Source organism: Paramisgurnus dabryanus, chromosome 16, assembly GCF_030506205.2.
Source record: "Paramisgurnus dabryanus chromosome 16, PD_genome_1.1, whole genome shotgun sequence".
NCBI classification, from domain to species: Eukaryota; Metazoa; Chordata; class Actinopteri; order Cypriniformes; family Cobitidae; genus Paramisgurnus; species Paramisgurnus dabryanus.
In genome coordinates, this window is record NC_133352.1 from 27398105 (window position 1) to 27415274 (window position 17170).

General features: G+C 37.5%; 2 protein-coding genes across 2 annotated transcripts; both read left to right on the forward strand.

The window, feature by feature from the left end:
• The first annotated feature begins 5897 nt into the window (after positions 1 to 5897).
• Positions 5898 to 9684, forward strand: LOC135763415 (uncharacterized). Its single transcript, XM_065275339.2, has 6 exons — positions 5898 to 6019; positions 6498 to 7830; positions 8594 to 8622; positions 8888 to 9016; positions 9292 to 9358; positions 9529 to 9684. Exons 1-6 carry the CDS (start codon positions 5898 to 5900, stop codon positions 9682 to 9684), a joined length of 1836 nt encoding a protein of 611 aa, XP_065131411.2.
• Positions 9685 to 11824: 2140 nt separating this feature from the next.
• On the forward strand, positions 11825 to 16235 carry rom1b (retinal outer segment membrane protein 1b). Its single transcript, XM_065270601.2, has 6 exons — positions 11825 to 12039; positions 12338 to 12488; positions 13030 to 13305; positions 13555 to 13709; positions 14792 to 15038; positions 15656 to 16235. The coding sequence occupies exons 2-6, from the start codon at positions 12339 to 12341 to the stop codon at positions 15890 to 15892; spliced, it is 1065 nt and encodes a 354-aa protein (XP_065126673.2). The 5' UTR covers positions 11825 to 12039; position 12338; the 3' UTR covers positions 15893 to 16235.
• The last annotated feature ends 935 nt before the right edge of the window (positions 16236 to 17170 follow it).

Here is a 17170-nt window from a genome sequence, read left to right on the forward strand (position 1 = left end):
ATACAGCAATATTCAAGCTTTGCCAACCTTTTAAAAGCCGCTTTCACAAGCTGCAAAGTCTAGGAAAAGATTTGGGTTAACTGCCCACACCCTCCCCAAACCCTTTTGCCCTGTGACAACCCACATTTAATATTGGAAAAAATAAATTCAAGTATGTGTTCACATATCCAAAAGAACGTTTTATACAAATTTAAGATACCTTCCTAAATTCCAAAGCAAAGGGGTTTCCTTGAAGCTTTATAAGAATCTGTTCAGAGGAGTCAACATATCTCTAAAGGGTCCACAAGCGCTTGGAATCCCTTTGGTTTTATCATCTCTAATGTGACGTGGGCCTGTAGGAAAGAAAACTCGAGAAACGAATTGGCCCATCCCCAGCCCCAAGAACCAGACACTATACAATTACATTAAATACTTTAACTAGGCAATGACTGCATTTAGAAAATCAGTATTGTAATAAGGTTTACTTAAACAATAACGCATTTACTTGACATTTTTGACATTAACGCATTTATTTGTAAATTAGGAACAGTTGCTCCTTTATATAGTTAAAAATCATGCACAGACTCGGCAAAATTTTACCGGCAGACATCACAAAGCTTTCTGGCACCAAACGTTGGACTGACGCGGCGGACGTGGCAGTAGAAGTGGTTGTTTCACGTAGGGACGCAGGGGAACGTCAACGCTGAAATACCCTTCACATGTGGATCGCTTCTCAGGACAGACCTAATGGATTTAAAGCGACACGAAGACGACTTCCCACAAGCCAATAGCCAAAACACGATGGGGATATGGTTGAGTAAGGACGGTCATCTCCACAGCACACTAACAGCATTCACCACAGTGGCAATCAGACTTGGCCAACAACAGGGTAGATGATACATCGGAATTTCAAACATTGTCACACACCACGCCTGAAAAGGAAAGAACAGAGCTTCGCGAGCAAATGTGTTCTGAAAATAAAACTAGTGAAATCGTGAACTTAATTGCACAGTATACCTCTACCCATACAAACCAAATGCTTCCTCATGACTTTAGATGACCCCTGACACCCTGCTTGTGAGCCCTCTTTATCTGCTGACTGGACACCCATCTTTGGCATGCTCTGATCTAGACCGACTGAGCGCCCCCTTGTGGTTAAAGTTGTCCTGCTGCTACTCTGCCTTTTGGAACTTGCTCCCCCTCTGGATAACGCCCTTCTTGTCAGCTTGCCTCTGCTCCCTGTTCTGTGCCCTCTGATCCTCCCTGGTTCCCCACTGGTCCTGCACGGCTCTGAATCCCCCGGTTCCCCTCTGGTCCTGCACGGCTCTGAATCCCCGATTCCCCTCTGGTCCTGAATGGCTCTGATCCTCCCTGGTCCTGGCCCTCTGCTGCAGATCTCTTCCATCCGATGATAAATCTAAGAACTAGGTCTTCTAAATAAAACTCAGTCCATTTCCCCTTTCCTCCAAAGATTGCATCTTGGTCTTCCAAAAAAAAAAAAAACTATGCTGCCATCTTGAGATGCTATGTAAAAAAACTCAGTCCATAAAAGATTGCTTAAGCGCATCATTTAAGCACTTGTAGTGTAGATAACATTAACTAAATTTTTTTATTGTAGTTTCAAACGCTGATAGGTTCCTTCAAAACAAAAAAAGTTGACTTCTCTTCATCTATAAGACATTAGCTGACTTCTCAAAGCTTCAAGATGTTGTGATAAGAATCGTAATGGTCCTTTTCATTGATTATTCTTTTGGCTTTCAGAGAATACAATTATCTTGGCTTTTCATCTGAGGCTCTTATTCTGCTTACAAAATTTTAACGCCGTCCATTTTTCTTTTTCCTCCAATCATTTAAATTAGCGGACTTCAAAGCTTCAAGATGTTGTGATAAGAATCGTAATGGTCCTTTTCATTGATTATTCTTTTGGCTTTCAGAGAATAAAATTATCTTGGCTTTTCATCTTAGGCTCTTATTCTGCTTACAAAATTTTAACGACGTCCATTTTTCTTTTTCCTCCAATCATTTAAATTAGCTGACTTCAAAGCTTCAAGATGTTGTGATAAGAATCGTAATGGTCCTTTTCATTGATTATTCTTTTGGCTTTCAGAGAATACAATTATCTTGGCTTTTCATCTTATGCTCTTATTCTGCTTACAAAATTTTAACGCGGTCCATTTTTCTCTATCCTCCAAAGATTGTACCGTATGTTGGTTTTCATCAGTATAGTTAAAAAAAAAAAAAACTGCCATCCTGAGATATAAGAAATCGCTTAGGTGCGTCATTCAGACAATTTTAGTGCGCCAATGTACTGCTGACATCATAACTTATGAAAAGGTTGAAATACTCTAAAATTTTCTCCTATTATCTCACGCTTCATAAAAAAAAAGGATGCGTCACTGATAAAAAAATTAAACGACAAATAAAATAAAAGCCTCCAGGTATTATGATAAGAACTGTAGTCATCCGTTTGTTCCTACGACTTTCAAAAATAAATTGTTTTCTCTTGAATCTTCTATTTTTTTTTTTTAAGCAACATTTCAATCGTAGGCTTCCGTTCTGCGTAAGCCTTTTAGTTAAAAATAAAGTCGTTAAATCTTGCATTGGAAGAGCTCGTGCCGTGCTCTGGCGCCATCTTTGGAACAGAACTTCTTTTTTGCTTTTCATCGTATCCGCCATTTTGTCTAGGCGTACTCGAGACGTCGAGATTAGAAATCAAACGCTTATAACAGCCATTTTGTCAAGTTTCGTCATAAGAACTTCGATTAAATAAACTCATTTTTAGAACTAGCGTAGTTATAACGGAAAACAAATCCATCAGCACTGTGCTTACTAGTCTCTCTCCCTGTCAGTTACTTAAACGGACTAGGAGTACAATATAAAGAACTTTATGCTGTGCGTAGTTAATATACGGTCATTGTCCTAATAAAGAGGAACACTAGTTAGATATAACCGTTATATATATCTAGTGTCAGCTATTTTAAACACGTTTAAAATCTTAATGCGTTATGACAAGAGCAAACGGAAAATAAAATCGTAATGTTCTCAAATACAACTTGGTCGTTAAAAGAAAAAGGCTGCTAAGAACAAGTATAACTAAACGTCGTCATCAAAGAGCAGAAATGGCTAACAAAAGAAAAGAAATCATATCACCAGACCGCCTCAAACGCCTTTGCTGTCCTATGCGCCTCACCCCGTTGTGACGATTGTTGTCGCTGCAGCAGCTTTTATAGACCACAGTGACGCGGTCGTTGTCGGCTTCCTCCGCATGTGATAAAACAGTTCCTAATAAAAACATGGGTTTGGTGGTATGATTAAGAATAAGATAACGCTTTTGTGTAACGAAAGCAAATGTAATCGTTTCGTAATATGATATTTTAAAAATGAAAGCCATAAGTCGGTTAAACGACCTATATGAACAAGGCAACTAGAGTCCAAAACACATATTACATGACAGACAGCAAAGTCCAAAACTTCTAGAGAAATTATGTGAAATGAATAAACAACTTCACAGACTTTATATTTCTTAATGGTACATTTAATGATAAAATCTGTCTAAAACGAAGGATTGTTAACAGCATAGGTTATTTTTCAAAAAACAACAATGACGTCAGAAGCGCAGTGCGGATGAATACAAAGCAGACGCAAAACCCCCACTTTCAATCCGGCCCAAACCGGTTTTTCAGCACGGATCTACTTCTCTTCTTACTGCAGTATGTATCACAGTGCGCATGCGTAAAACGTTCATTTGATTTAAAACATTACTGGATCGAATACAAGAAATACCAGAATGTTCTGGTACATTCCGGTCACAAACTAGTACTGTAGAACGAAACTACGCAGTCATACGTCAAAATACAAATGAAAATTATGATTCATCCCAACCAATCATATATTTTGTCCTACAGCTTCAGTTTGATATATCACTTGCTCTACTTTTCTATGTTTGAATCTTACATATGAACATCTTGAACGAATCAACTAAAACTGATTGTAATAATGGTTAACTGGAGGAAAATAGTTGTTTGGCCACGTTTAAATAGGTGGGTGAGGGGTTAGTGAAACGAGACTTCCAACACGTCCCCTCTCTGGTATTTGTGCTGACTGTTGCCTACGAGAGGGGGATGGGCAAGGCAGAAATACACTGCATTTTAAAAACAGTATAGAGGTTTAATTATAGCCTTAATCTTATAGTTTGTCTTAAGATTCATAACATAACCAGTTTGGTATATCCTGTATGTTGCGTCATGCATCAAGGGCTTGTTTAATCGTTGTTAACACATTTCACACAACGTTTATATAAATTATAAACAAATTCGTTGTTGTATAAGTTTATACACCATGTCGGTTAAATGACAAATAAAAATTCGACGTATTCTGGCCAAAAGACTTAAGACATAATGCAGTGATTCATGATTTTTCTAAGCAGCTGCCCAAAACAAACTGGTCACGTTGTTTGCCCACGCAGTTGCAACTTACGAATCAACGTTGCAGATTCGTCATCACCTATTTACATTTAAAATAATAACATAAATAGCTTAACGTATCACATTATACCCGAACATGGTGTTGTATTAAAATTAGTAGCTTTATTGTAACAAGTTAGAAAAGCGTAGAAAGATCTTATTGATTTTGAAAGTTAGACATTTTTGCGGGCTGCATTTCATCAAGATACCCGCATGATGGAACCAATTTCACATTTATACACCAGTCACGTACCTATTGACGTAACAAAAATGTCTAGTTATACCTCCGCTACAGTATGAATGCATTATAACAGACATTATATACAATTTATTAGTCAATACCTTTACATATCTATACAATCAATGAGTTAATCACACTTGCTTGCTGTATCTGATTTCCCACTTAATCAGTATCATCACCTAAACGGCAGTGTGAATAGAAGTGTGGATCGAGGAGTTAGGTTTGGTTTGAACATTAGGGGGAGGGGGTCAACTAATCAATGCATGTGCCTTGTTTATGGGGGAGGGAGAACATAGCTTCCAGGAAGCTATGACCTGCCCCCTGCTTGTGAATGGGTTTTTATTGTTCTTATCTAAATTGTTCTTAAAGTCAATGTGTGATAAATAGAGATGAGATTTATACAAATTTGACCCAGTCTGTAAAAACCCTGCTTAAGTCATCTTTTTAAGGGATTTAATGTTTTCCACAGAAAATCATCCTACATAAGGAACATTCTATAAAACCTTGATATCTTTAAATTTAATGTCAAATATTGAAATCAATGTGGAATCAATGATTGAGGCTTTACAGAAAGGGTTATACATATTAACCTATTTAAATATTTTACATGAACCATTTTTTTTTGTATTTAAATGAATATTATTATCTGTTTTCTATGTCTGTCTTGAAAGTTTGTAGTTATTTTAGACATTCAGAGTGTAACGAATAAAAGGTAAAAGACACATAATGTATGTTTTATACTGTACATTAACATAATTTATAAAGTTTCTATATTTGTGAAAATAAATAAATTTCTTTCACTGGTGATGTAACTGATACAGGGTGTATTTCATTCACTTCCATGTGAGTGTTACAAATAGATCATGCCATGCAATGTCCTTTCACCAAAGCCTGGTCGATTCTGTTCAAACTGTTTCCTCTCATTTCATTCTGTTCTATGTAGACTAATTACATCAGCATCAGATAGATATTGGGTGATGGAATGCCCTAGCAACATTAGACTTGCTTCACTTCTGCTCTTCAACCCTGCCAAGAAACATCTGGTGGTTTAGAAAGATGAACCTTTGAACATATTTTATTATAAATAATTATTTTATTTTAATGAAATTACAGACTTAAATCTAAATCAGCTAAAAGACTTGAGACATTATTTCAAGTTATTATAGGAAATATTAACATAAATAGAAAGACTTTGGATTTTACTTTAATGTAACATGGAAAGATTTTTTACACCAGTGCTTGCTTCTTCTGAGGATGAGGTCAAAATTCATAAACAACACCAACCCGTATCTCATCGGCATGCTCACAACTACCTTTACCACCATGGATCAAACAGGTATGTGTGTGATCACTTATGTGCTGACATATTAAAGTGTAATGTGTGTGTGTTATTTTTAACATTAATTTTTTAAATATTTCTGTCATTTCTGATATGTCATGGCCTAACTAATATGTTTATTATTGCGCATTTTTTTCAGACATTTAACTAATAAAAATGTCATTTACAACTTAAAACTCCTAATCCAGTAATATCTAGGCTTAAGTCTCATATGACATAAAAAGCATCAAAGTTTGATTTAAGTCACTGATTAATTTCAATCTTTGACATGACCTTACTCAGTCAATATTAAAGATATCAAGGTTATATTTTCACAAAATATTATTTATGTAAGATGATTTTATGTAGAAAACAATAAATCACCAAAAATGAATTCCGCTGTGTTTTCACAGACTAGGTCACAAATGAGAAAATGGCAAATAGATATTACATAAATTTCATTCCAGTATTGCTTACATAAATCCTCTTACATCAGTCACAGCTCTTCAAGCAGTCATGAGAAACATGGTGACCATCACCATGACAACCAGCATCATCCTGATCATCACAGATACAGCAAAGTGGCCGAAGACCATCTCGGCTTCACTAAAACATCTTCTTCCAGCCTGTCTTCCTCCTCTTCCCCTACTTCATCTGCCTCCTGGACGTCCGAGCCCAGTGTAGATGACGAAACGTATCTCATGTACAATAAACGCCAACATTCCCTGTCCTGCTCCAACATCTCCGAGGTTCAACAGAAAATTCGTGAGGATTTTGCTTTTGATGACAGAGATCCATTACATTCTCAAAATCAGCAGCAGCGGCACAGTCTAGCAAACTCTGACCAACTCATCCCTAGTTCTCAACATGGACACAGGGCACCAAAACTCTACCGGGATCACAGCAAAAGTGAAGAAGGCATCCAGCAAAATAAGCGCAGAGAGTCTCATTCAATGGAGCATGAAACCCTGTACAAGACCGCAAGCCTTGCTTTTGATGGCAATGTTGAAAACACTCAAGGAGGCATAGGGGCACCTAAAAAGGCTGTATCATCTATTCAGCTGCCCAGCAAAAGTATTCTTAAAAACAAGGATGAACACCAGAATAAAAGTCCTGTCAGGAAGTCTAAGTCTATGGAAGTGCTCTCCACCACAGTGCATGTTACACAGACATCCCAGCAGAGCTCCACTGCAAAAGCAAAAAATAATGAAGTAAAAGGGAAGATTCAGTTCTCTGCGTTTTTGGATGAGATCACCAGACAGGTTATCAGTCCCTCCACACTTAGCTCTCTTGGTGTAACTGCACCAACCCCTCCAAAATCTCTCAAAGAAGAACCTAAGCAGTGTGCAGACAAGTTGAAGCGCAAGAGCTCTGCCACATTACCAAAACAGCACCCCGTCAGAGCTGAGAGACCCGATTTAGGAAAGACTGCTGTCGATTCCAGCACAGGTCCTCGATTACATAAAAAAACTCATTTGGGCAAACAGCACCAGAACTTTACAGGTCCTCCGACCCCACCACCCCGGCACCTGTCAAAAGCTGAAAGACGTGCCACCTCAGATAAACAGCATTATAGGCAATATTCTCAGCTGCTCACTGATGGTACCAGCACCAGCCCGGAGCCGAACCGAATCCAACTCTTAAAACACAAACAACGGCATCAAAGTAGTCAAGGCCCAGCACGGCATCTCCATAGTAAGCAGGAGCACAAGGACTCATCTGTTCCTCTTCTTCGATCCCCAGGTCAAGGGTCATCGACAAGTGCCAGCTCAGATAAAAGTGACAAGTCCAAACACATGGGACACAGAAAGCACTTCAGAACACACAGGGTGAGTACATGTCTTTTACAGTGCAGACTGTCTTAATTTTTACTAGGGCTTTCAAAAGATTAATCATGATTAATCGCTTACAAAATAAAAGTTTGTTTTTGCATAATATATATGCACTGTAAATGTATGTGTGTGTTTATATATACTTATAATTACACACAATACACACAAAAATATATTATGCAAACACAAACTTTTATTTTGTATGCGATTAATCACGATTAATCTTTTGACAGCCCTAATTTTTACATATGTGTAAATAGCAAAAGCTCACACCATGCTTTAATAAAGTACAGAGCATGCAACATAAAGATTTAAATAGGCATATCTTCTATAGCAGAGGTCTTAATTAGGCCCCTTCATGAATATTAAAATAATAATTCTTGGCATACTACATAAAAACATTTTAATTAACACAAGAATGTCATGTTCTTCATATTTTTTAATGTTTAATATTTTATTATTAGCCTAAATTTATGCATAACTTTAAACAATATTTGGAAGATCCCTGTATTATCATCACAGACATCAATGGTCCCCAGACTCCCCTCTGAAGGCCCATGTTTTAGCATAACCTCTACAGGCAGTGACATGAGGACGACCCATCATCATGTCCATATCTGCTGATTAGCACAATTGAACCGAATGAGTGGTCAATGAATGAAATTTCCAGAACAATATTAATTTAAAAATCAATGTTCTGCTTATGTCACCCTCCTCTTCTGTTCACTAACCCCGTCCTCTCTCTCTTCTGACCTTATAGGATTCGACCAGTGCTGTGGACACAGTTCAGTAAGTGGTTTCCCCCCTTATCTAGTTGTTTATTTCAGAGTATCGATTTGTGGTCTCATTCCAGAGCTTTCCCCCGTTTCACTCGGCTCTGTTTTCCCAAAATCTGCAATCTAGCCCTAGGCATATTGATTGTTTCTATTTACTATTTGTCTCTTTAGAACAGCACATTAATTATATTTTTTGTCAGTGTTACTGATGCTGAGCTGTTTACTTAAGTGATTCAGATTCATAATGCAATTTAATCTTATCGATACTTGCAATGCAGGGTGCTGGAGGAGTACAACAGAGAGTTGCACGAAAACCTGTTGCAGATGGTGTCATGCATCGAGAACATGGAAGCAGAATTGCACTGTACCAAAACAGAGCTAGCAAACTTTAAAGAGAAATACAGAAGGTTGGTATCAATGCAGATACTTATAATTTCAAACAATAACAGCCTTTATTCAAATCAAAATAAAATAAATTCTGCATTGGGTTAGTAGTGCAAAGGTTGTTGGTTTGATTTCCAAGAAATGCATGAGAAAATATATAATGTAGAACTTGAATGCAGAAAGTTAAAAGAATGCAGAAAGTCTTTGTTTAAAAGTGAATACAAATGCATAATTGTAAAAAAAAGATAGACATGTTATCTATTCTGAAAAACCTTGTTGTCTGATATGTCATTCACAGGCTTCAGGAGAGCTATTCTGTTTCTCAGCAGTCAAACAGCATCCTGGAGCAAAAACTAAAATCCATGGTAATGTTACTTTAATAAATTAAATCTATATATGTATGAAGGACCCACATTGAAAATTTGATTTTAGATATGAACAAAAAAGAATGGCCTTTAAAAATATATTAAAATCAGTAATGAAAGTTGCTAAAATTTGTACAGGCAACCTGACTTACATCCACAAATTATCTTAGGTGGACAGTTTGGATTCAGAAAGGAAGTTCCTCATGGAGAGAGTTGTGGATTTGAGTGATCAGTTGGATGCTGCTCAGAAGACCATCAGCTCTCTGGAAAACATCAACGTAGGTGCTACGAGTGGAGAGATACAACATAAACAGTTGCCCAAATAATAGACTTCAAAATTGTTCTTGAGAGACTAAAGGTGCATTGTGTAACTTTGCATTTTGTAACTTTGTTTAAGGATCTCTTGACAGAAATGCAATATAATAAACATAATACATATACATAATAAACTGTATTGTTTTTATTATCTTAGAATGAGTTTTATCTACATACAACGTCTCTTTGCATGGAAGTCACCGTCATGTTTCTACACCCCTAAACAGACAAACTCTGATAGAGAGAATGTTTCGGACGACGACATGCTGTCCGGTGGCAGCTAGCGTAGCTTCTCATTACATTTCGAAATAGAGTGTTGCAGGGATGACGTATTTTTGTAGAAAGTAGCGGGACACTGGTTCATAGACTTTTGGATTATTGCAAAATAAGCTCTGTGTTTATCAAAAACGTATAACACTTACACATTTTGTCCAACAAGTTTTTAATGATGAACACAACTTTTATACATTTTAATAAAATGTATCTTTTCATATTCCTAGCAGTGGCGGCCGGTGACAAATTCAAAATAAGTGTTTGGAGTGTCATGTGTGTTGCTCGTCATGTGGCATGTCAAAATAAGTGCCTGCATGCTGCACATGCATTGAAAGGGTTTATGATAAAAGAGTTTACAAAATACTCGAGATTAAGCGAGTACCTGGCAAACGCGAGCGGCACTTTTTTCATAAAGCCCTTCAAAGCTTCTGCAGCAGGCACTTATTTTGACATCATGCGTGATGAACATTCACATGACGCACATATTTTGAAATGACGAGCCACATACATGACACGCTACATACATGTTGTGAAGAGCTTCGCATCGTGCGCCCTCGAAAAGAAGTCATCAGCCGCCCCTGATTTCTAGTAAATGAATATACACTTCAAATTTTTTTTGAACAATTTAAAAACTCTTCATAATTTAGTAGTTTTTAATAATTATGCTTTTCTGCAATGCAAAGAAAAAAACAGCAGCCGGCTGCACAAAATGGCAGCTTTAAAACCAAACAGCAATGGACTAAACTGTACTATGGCTAATGTCCACAAGAGAACTACATCCTGAATGTTATTTTACATAATTAATATTCATGAGCCAAGTTAATGTGACAAGACTGTTTTCCTCTATAGGTTCCCTCATTGATTAGAGAGCTGTTGAGAAAGCCGTTTGACTCCCAGGAAGCACTGGAAAACTTTTTGGATCCTCAAAAAAATTCTCACCCATTGTGAAACTGACCAATCAGAGAGAGCTCAAGAGTTCAAAGACAGCCAATTATCTTCTGACAAGATGGAAGAAAGAGTGTTCGAATGGTCTGGACAAAAATGCTCAGATTCTAGCCAGCAACATGATCACGATCCGTGGACTGTACCAGAACCGCTCAAGGTTAAAGCAAATTATTCACAACACTGTTTATCTATTGCTGATGGTGTGTCTATCTACAAAGCAGAGCTGCACAGTGTTGCCATGCCAACCAACAGCTGTGACGATGATCTCCAGAATCCACATAACTGAAAACAGACGATGCCCAAAAGACAGACAGGTGGAAATTTAAGAGTAGAGGGTCCTGTCACACCAAGGAAAGATCATACAAATGCTAGAAATTGTTTGGAGCCCACCACATGAAGGAAAGGAAAAAGATATGGCGTCCAGCGAACTAGCAGAAGGAAAACAGTGACAATGAGGTTCCTGTTTGTAGTAGTAAATGGCACAATTGCGTGAACGTAATTTCATGTCAGTATTTCCCAACACTGGTCTAACCTTTATTTAGTGTTTGTTTATAAGTTTATAAGATTTTGTGCCTGACAGTAGTTTAGTATCTGCTTTTCTTTGTAGATCCGGTACTTCTGTAAAAACCCCATATCTGTGTGAAATAAATATTATTGTACCTGTGTGTCCCCTTAATTAAAATATATTAATAAAGTTATTTTAAAGATTCGCATTTGGGAATATTTATATCCATTTTATTCACTTGACATCAGTGTCAGAAATTCATTTTTTATTCAAACAATAAACCGAGTATTGAAGGCGAAGCCCTCTGTCATTTCTGAACATGCTGGACTCCAAGGCTATGCAATTAAAGTAGTTGCCACATTCTGTTTTTTACCTCTATCCAAAATACACTGCATAGTCCAACTCCTCTCTCTGGCACTTTTTCTGGACTTCTTGACCAAGGGCAGGTTTGCTTAGAGGACACTGGCCTGGATTCTCATTGGTGCAGTTGGCCTAATAGGATCAGACATGAGGACAGATTATGACACTCAAGACATTAATACTCTATATCAATTTTTAAACCCTAGCCAAAATGGCTGCCAAACTGTAGGAGGTGTATCGAAGATTCATGGTCTGGAAGAAAGTGCACTCAAAAATCTTGAAGGTAATACATTTTCAAAATAACTCAAGACTGGATGATTTAAGTTATGAACAGTTTGATTTAAATTGAGCAGGTTTTTATTGCCTACAAGGATTGGTATGATTTTAATCACGCGGGGGTTATTTTATTTGAATTTGGTATATAAGCTTAATTTTATTTTCTAGGAATAATCTGAGAGTTATTCCCGAAAATGTTGCTTTATTAGACGCTTGTAGGATCTTTATTAAATCCCTAAATTTTTTCTGCAACCCCCCCCCCCTCTCTCTCTATCACTCTACATCTAAATACCATTTTTGAGCAGCATGGTGTTGTTGAAACTAAAGTTCCCCTTCCAAAAGAGGGTGCGTCTGGCTCAGGGCCTCTGGCTGCTTTCTTGGGTAGCTATGTTCTCTGGAGCCATCACCTTCGCCATGGGAGTCTTCCTCAAAACTGAGCTACATCGCAGATCGGAGGTAATTCTTATTCTTCTTGTTGATTTCCGGAAAATGAAAATGACAATATTAATGTGTGAGTCATTACTCACATGAATAGTGGGAGCAGTCAAGAACGCGTGACAGGGTTCAGTTCCCTTAATCATCACCCCATGCTGTGTTTATATATAAAGAACTGGTAAGTTATCAAAACCTGGATCTAATGAATAATTATAGGCCTATCTTTATATTGTCAACTCAAATGTAACACGCCAAAGCTTTGTCTTGTCAAGAGGAATAATCTCACATAATCCTGAGGATTGGCGCTTAGAGGTCTCTAGGGAACACAAATAACTAAACTTGTATCCATAAGGAAGTCAATAAACCTCACAATGAAACCTGTTTTGTTTCTTAAAATTTTCTGAATGATAAAGAAAAGTGATCAGTAACATGCACGTCAAGCTGAAATATCTGCCTTAGATAAGAAATGCTAAAGAAATGAATGCTTGTCTGTGACCTTCAGCATCAAACATACATATTGCCGGAAAAAAAAAGTTTGACACTAACAAATACTCAACTACAGGTGATGCACAGTATGGACATCCACATTGTGCCAAATCTGCTGATGGCAGTGGGATTAGCATCAGTGGGCATCAACATCTTTGCTGGTAAAGTCTGCCAGGACTCACTGGACCCCTCACGATTCCCACGCTGGAAGATGTTTCTTCCTCCGTTCTTCTGCATCTCCATCTTCTTCACTTCTTTGCTGCTGGTGGCCATGATTCTAAGCTACGCCCTGCAACCCAGCCTGGACGAGTCTCTGAAAATTGGACTGAAGAATGGCATCCGTTTCTATAAGGTCTGTGTGAGAGAAACTGAGAAAAAGACTTTGGTTTTATAGGTCATCTATTTATATGAAACCATTATACCAGGATATATCATTATCTAAAAGCAAAAAAATTGTCTGCTCCAGTGTGTGTGTTTAGGAGAACAGAAATAATATTTTCCCCAAAAGTAGAAAATCAAAATGCATCTATACTGTAATGTTATTTTTTTTGCAGCAATAAAGTATAATAATTAAATAAACTGATCGTAATTATTTTTACAGGATACAGACACACCAGGCCGTTGCTTCCAGAAGGAAACTATTGATCGCTTACAGATGGAGTTTCACTGCTGTGGCAATACTAACTACAGGGACTGGTTTGAGGTGCAGTGGATCAGCAGCCGCTACCTGGACTTTACATCCAAAGAAGTGAAAGAGTGAGTTAAAAACAAAACAAAGATATGCTCTCTTTGGAATAAAGAGGGGATCTTTTGAATAAACATTAAAGCAATCAGTATCAAAGATCCCTCACGAAAATGAACCATGGTTTTACTACCAAAAAAAAGGTTACTATAATTAAAGGGGACATATCATAAAAATCCAAAGCTATCTCACAAGAATTTGAACATATTTTACGAGGTGGCTAATTCATTCATATGTACTATTTCTCATAAGATCAGGCTGGAAAATGTTTAAGTGCTATAATTGTATCCCCTATGCTTCTATCAACATAGAAAATGTGATAAAGAACAAGCCAATAGCTTAGTTTTATTAAACCTTTCTCTGCAACATGTGAAAGAATAGTTAATTGAAATGTGGCTCCCCTTGTGATGTCAAAAGGGGATCTTATTATAATAATACCTCCCCTTAATTTGCACTATTCAACCACGGGACTGCCATTTAATGCAGAGAAAAAGAGAGAGAAAAAAATATTGACATCAATATTGAGTTTCAATTTCAATAAACCACCATAATAGCGATCAGTGTTTTCATTTCATCAGCTCATTTGCATTTTATAGGACACGCCCAAAAACAGCACATTTTAGCTCACACCTACAAAGTGGTAATTTTACCATGTTATAATAAATGATCTATTTGGTATTTTGAACTAAAACTTCAAATAAGTACTTTGGGAACACCAAAGTTTTATTTTACATCTTAAAAAAGTATTGTGAAATGTCCCCTTTAAAATAGTGATACCCAAAAAAAAAAAAAAAAAAAACTATAGTTAATTTTCATAACACACAAGTTCAACATAATGTAAACAGAAAATATCCAAATCCTTTGCTTTCAATGTTAATCAGAATGTCATGTTAATTTGAGATGTATACAAAAGGAAAAGCCTATTATTCACAAATGAATTATGTGTGTGTGCATGAAGCTGGTAAATTCAGTACAAGAGAAACACAACTAGAAATCAATAAGTGATGCAATAGATATGTGAAGTTGAACTAAAAAAACAATCCACACTTTATAATAAGGTCAAAGCAAAATATGGATTCTCCTTTTTCCAATACAGTCGTGTGAAGAGTAACGTAGATGGCCGTTATCTGGTGGATGGGGTTCCATTCAGCTGCTGTAACCCTGCCTCCCCTCGGCCCTGCATCCAGTACAATATCCTGGACAACTCTGCCCATTACAATTATGAGTACCAGACTGAGGAACTGAACCTGTACAGCCGAGGCTGCCGCCAGGCTATGGTCAACTACTACATGGGTTTAATGAGCACAATTGGCCTCGGTGTTCTTTCGGTTTTCCTTCTCCAGGTATGAGCTGTGAAATTAAAGACATAACTTCTGCATCAGATTTCCTGCATATGGTGATAAATATACAAATAACAAGGCAAAGGGAGTGTTTTGTGTGGAAACCCCATAACTACATCACGCTTCAACCTCAAATAACATGTTGTATAATCTAATGCGCTCAATACATTCACACACTTGTTGTCACTCAGTAATATTGATGTGCTTCCGGGATGACTGGCAGTGTAGCGTGAACTCAAGAGGTGTCAATATTCATTATCTAAGCATTAAAATAGCTTGCACCCAAAACCCAGACCACGTTCTCAGCTTTTCTAACACTAACATTATTCATCTTTTCTCATATGCTGGTTTCACATAAAAAACAAAAAACAAGATAAATTCTAGTTATGCCAGCACCATCACTTGATATGGATTTGATGGATGAAGTCTCTAATTTCACAACATTTTAGTTTTATATAAAGTCATATAAAGAATATAGGGAGCAAAAATTATTTTGCCAGCTTTGCAGTAGAAATAAAACGTAAAGGTACACTATTTTAAAGAGGCATTTGGGAAAACCAGGAAAATTTGATGTATTCATAGAATCAGAACCCTAAACCTGAACTTTATTTGGCCCATAGATGACTGTGCTGGTGAGTCTGCGCTATCTGCAGACCTCAATGGCGGGTGTGATGGGACAGGAGAATGTGGAGATTGAGACAGAAGGATACATCCTCGAGAAGGGAATCAAGGAGACATTGTTGGAGATGAAGGAGAAGGCGATGAAGATCCTCCAGTTTGCTCAAGTGGCCGATGCATCTGCCACGACCCCGTCAGCAGATCCCGAGGCAGGAACTTCTGCCCCTCCAGCTAAATGACCTGTAAAAGTGTAATTGTTCAAAAGAAGAGCCCACGTGCATGGGTCCTGACCTTTACATCTGTCCTTGATCATTCATCATCTGTAAAGAGCATAAATATTCATAATTATTACGTTATAGTGTTACTTCCACACATATGAGATGATTTTTTCCCCAAATATGACAATTATCCAAAAAGTTAAGCCATTTAAGTGAATAAAAAAATCCCACAAATCATAAAATTACTTTATTGTACAATTACATGATTGTACGCTACAACTACATGTTGTTTTTAGTTTTGCAGCTTTATGCTTAAATTCTATTGCTTAAATAGACAAATGACATTGTATGTAGACAGCTGACATTGTATGCGACAAATAAAGATAAAGTTTTTAACTGATCTGTAGAGTAATGTGGTTGCTTTATCCATAGGGTCAGGTGTGTGCGTGCGTGCGTGTGTGAGAGAGAGACATAGAGAGTGAGAGAGATATTTCTGGATGAATGCTACACACATGAAATCTCTTGACGGTTAACTGCTGCCAAAGCGCTCAACTGAACAAAAAAACCCACGAAAAATACATCAGATTCCGCGTGCTGTTTAATAATTCATTATTAAAAGCAGTGGTGAACTCAAAGCTTGTTTGACTTTATACAGCGCTGCGCAGACCAAGCGGCATATGACATCACAGTACCACGAGAGCACCTTCAAATCGCTCTCGCGGTACTGTGATGTCATACGCCGTTTAGTCAGCGCAGAAGTCGAACACCTGAAAAGCTGCCGTTTAACATCGTTTACATTTCTGAAATGGTTAATATGTTTAGAAACAGTTCTTTGAATTTACTTTGCAGGACTTTAATAATGTCAAACTGTCTAAAATGGTCAGTACACTACATTGTTTAACCACGAGATGGCACTAAACACCCACTATTAACTCTGTCACTTTCAATATATTTGAAACCTCTAATCTTAAAACCTAATTAAAAATCATACTTCATTTGCATTAAGTATATTTTAGTTACAGTGACTGACATCATACATGTATTTTCCGGTTGCCCACACACATTGGCTGTGTCTCAAAAACCCGCAGACATCACTATAGCTAGGCTACAGCATTTGTGGGCATCACATTGGGGTTTTGCTGCGTCGCGCATAAATTCTGCACGCGCTGTCGTTTCCTAAAACTGCTGTCTATGTAGGCACCACGCAATGTTTTGAAACACAGCATCAGTGTTGCGGTCTTGCTGTGTGGAAACACAAGAGGAGGGGAACAGAGTTCGTGCAATGCAACTTCAGATTCC

Bases quoted from the DNA above. Each gene is read 5' to 3' on its own strand.
- LOC135763415 (XM_065275339.2), top strand. From the start codon at position 5,898: ATGGAAAGATTTTTTACACCAGTGCTTGCTTCTTCTGAGGATGAGGTC. The intron at 8,623-8,887 runs GTAAGTGGTTTC...CTTGCAATGCAG, and splicing joins AGTGCTGTGGACACAGTTCA to GGTGCTGGAGGAGTACAACA. The intron at 9,017-9,291 runs GTTGGTATCAAT...TGTCATTCACAG, and splicing joins TTTAAAGAGAAATACAGAAG to GCTTCAGGAGAGCTATTCTG.
- rom1b (XM_065270601.2), top strand. From the start codon at position 12,339: ATGGTGTTGTTGAAACTAAAGTTCCCCTTCCAAAAGAGGGTGCGTCTG. The intron at 12,489-13,029 runs GTAATTCTTATT...ACTCAACTACAG, and splicing joins AGCTACATCGCAGATCGGAG to GTGATGCACAGTATGGACAT. The intron at 13,306-13,554 runs GTCTGTGTGAGA...TTATTTTTACAG, and splicing joins ATGGCATCCGTTTCTATAAG to GATACAGACACACCAGGCCG.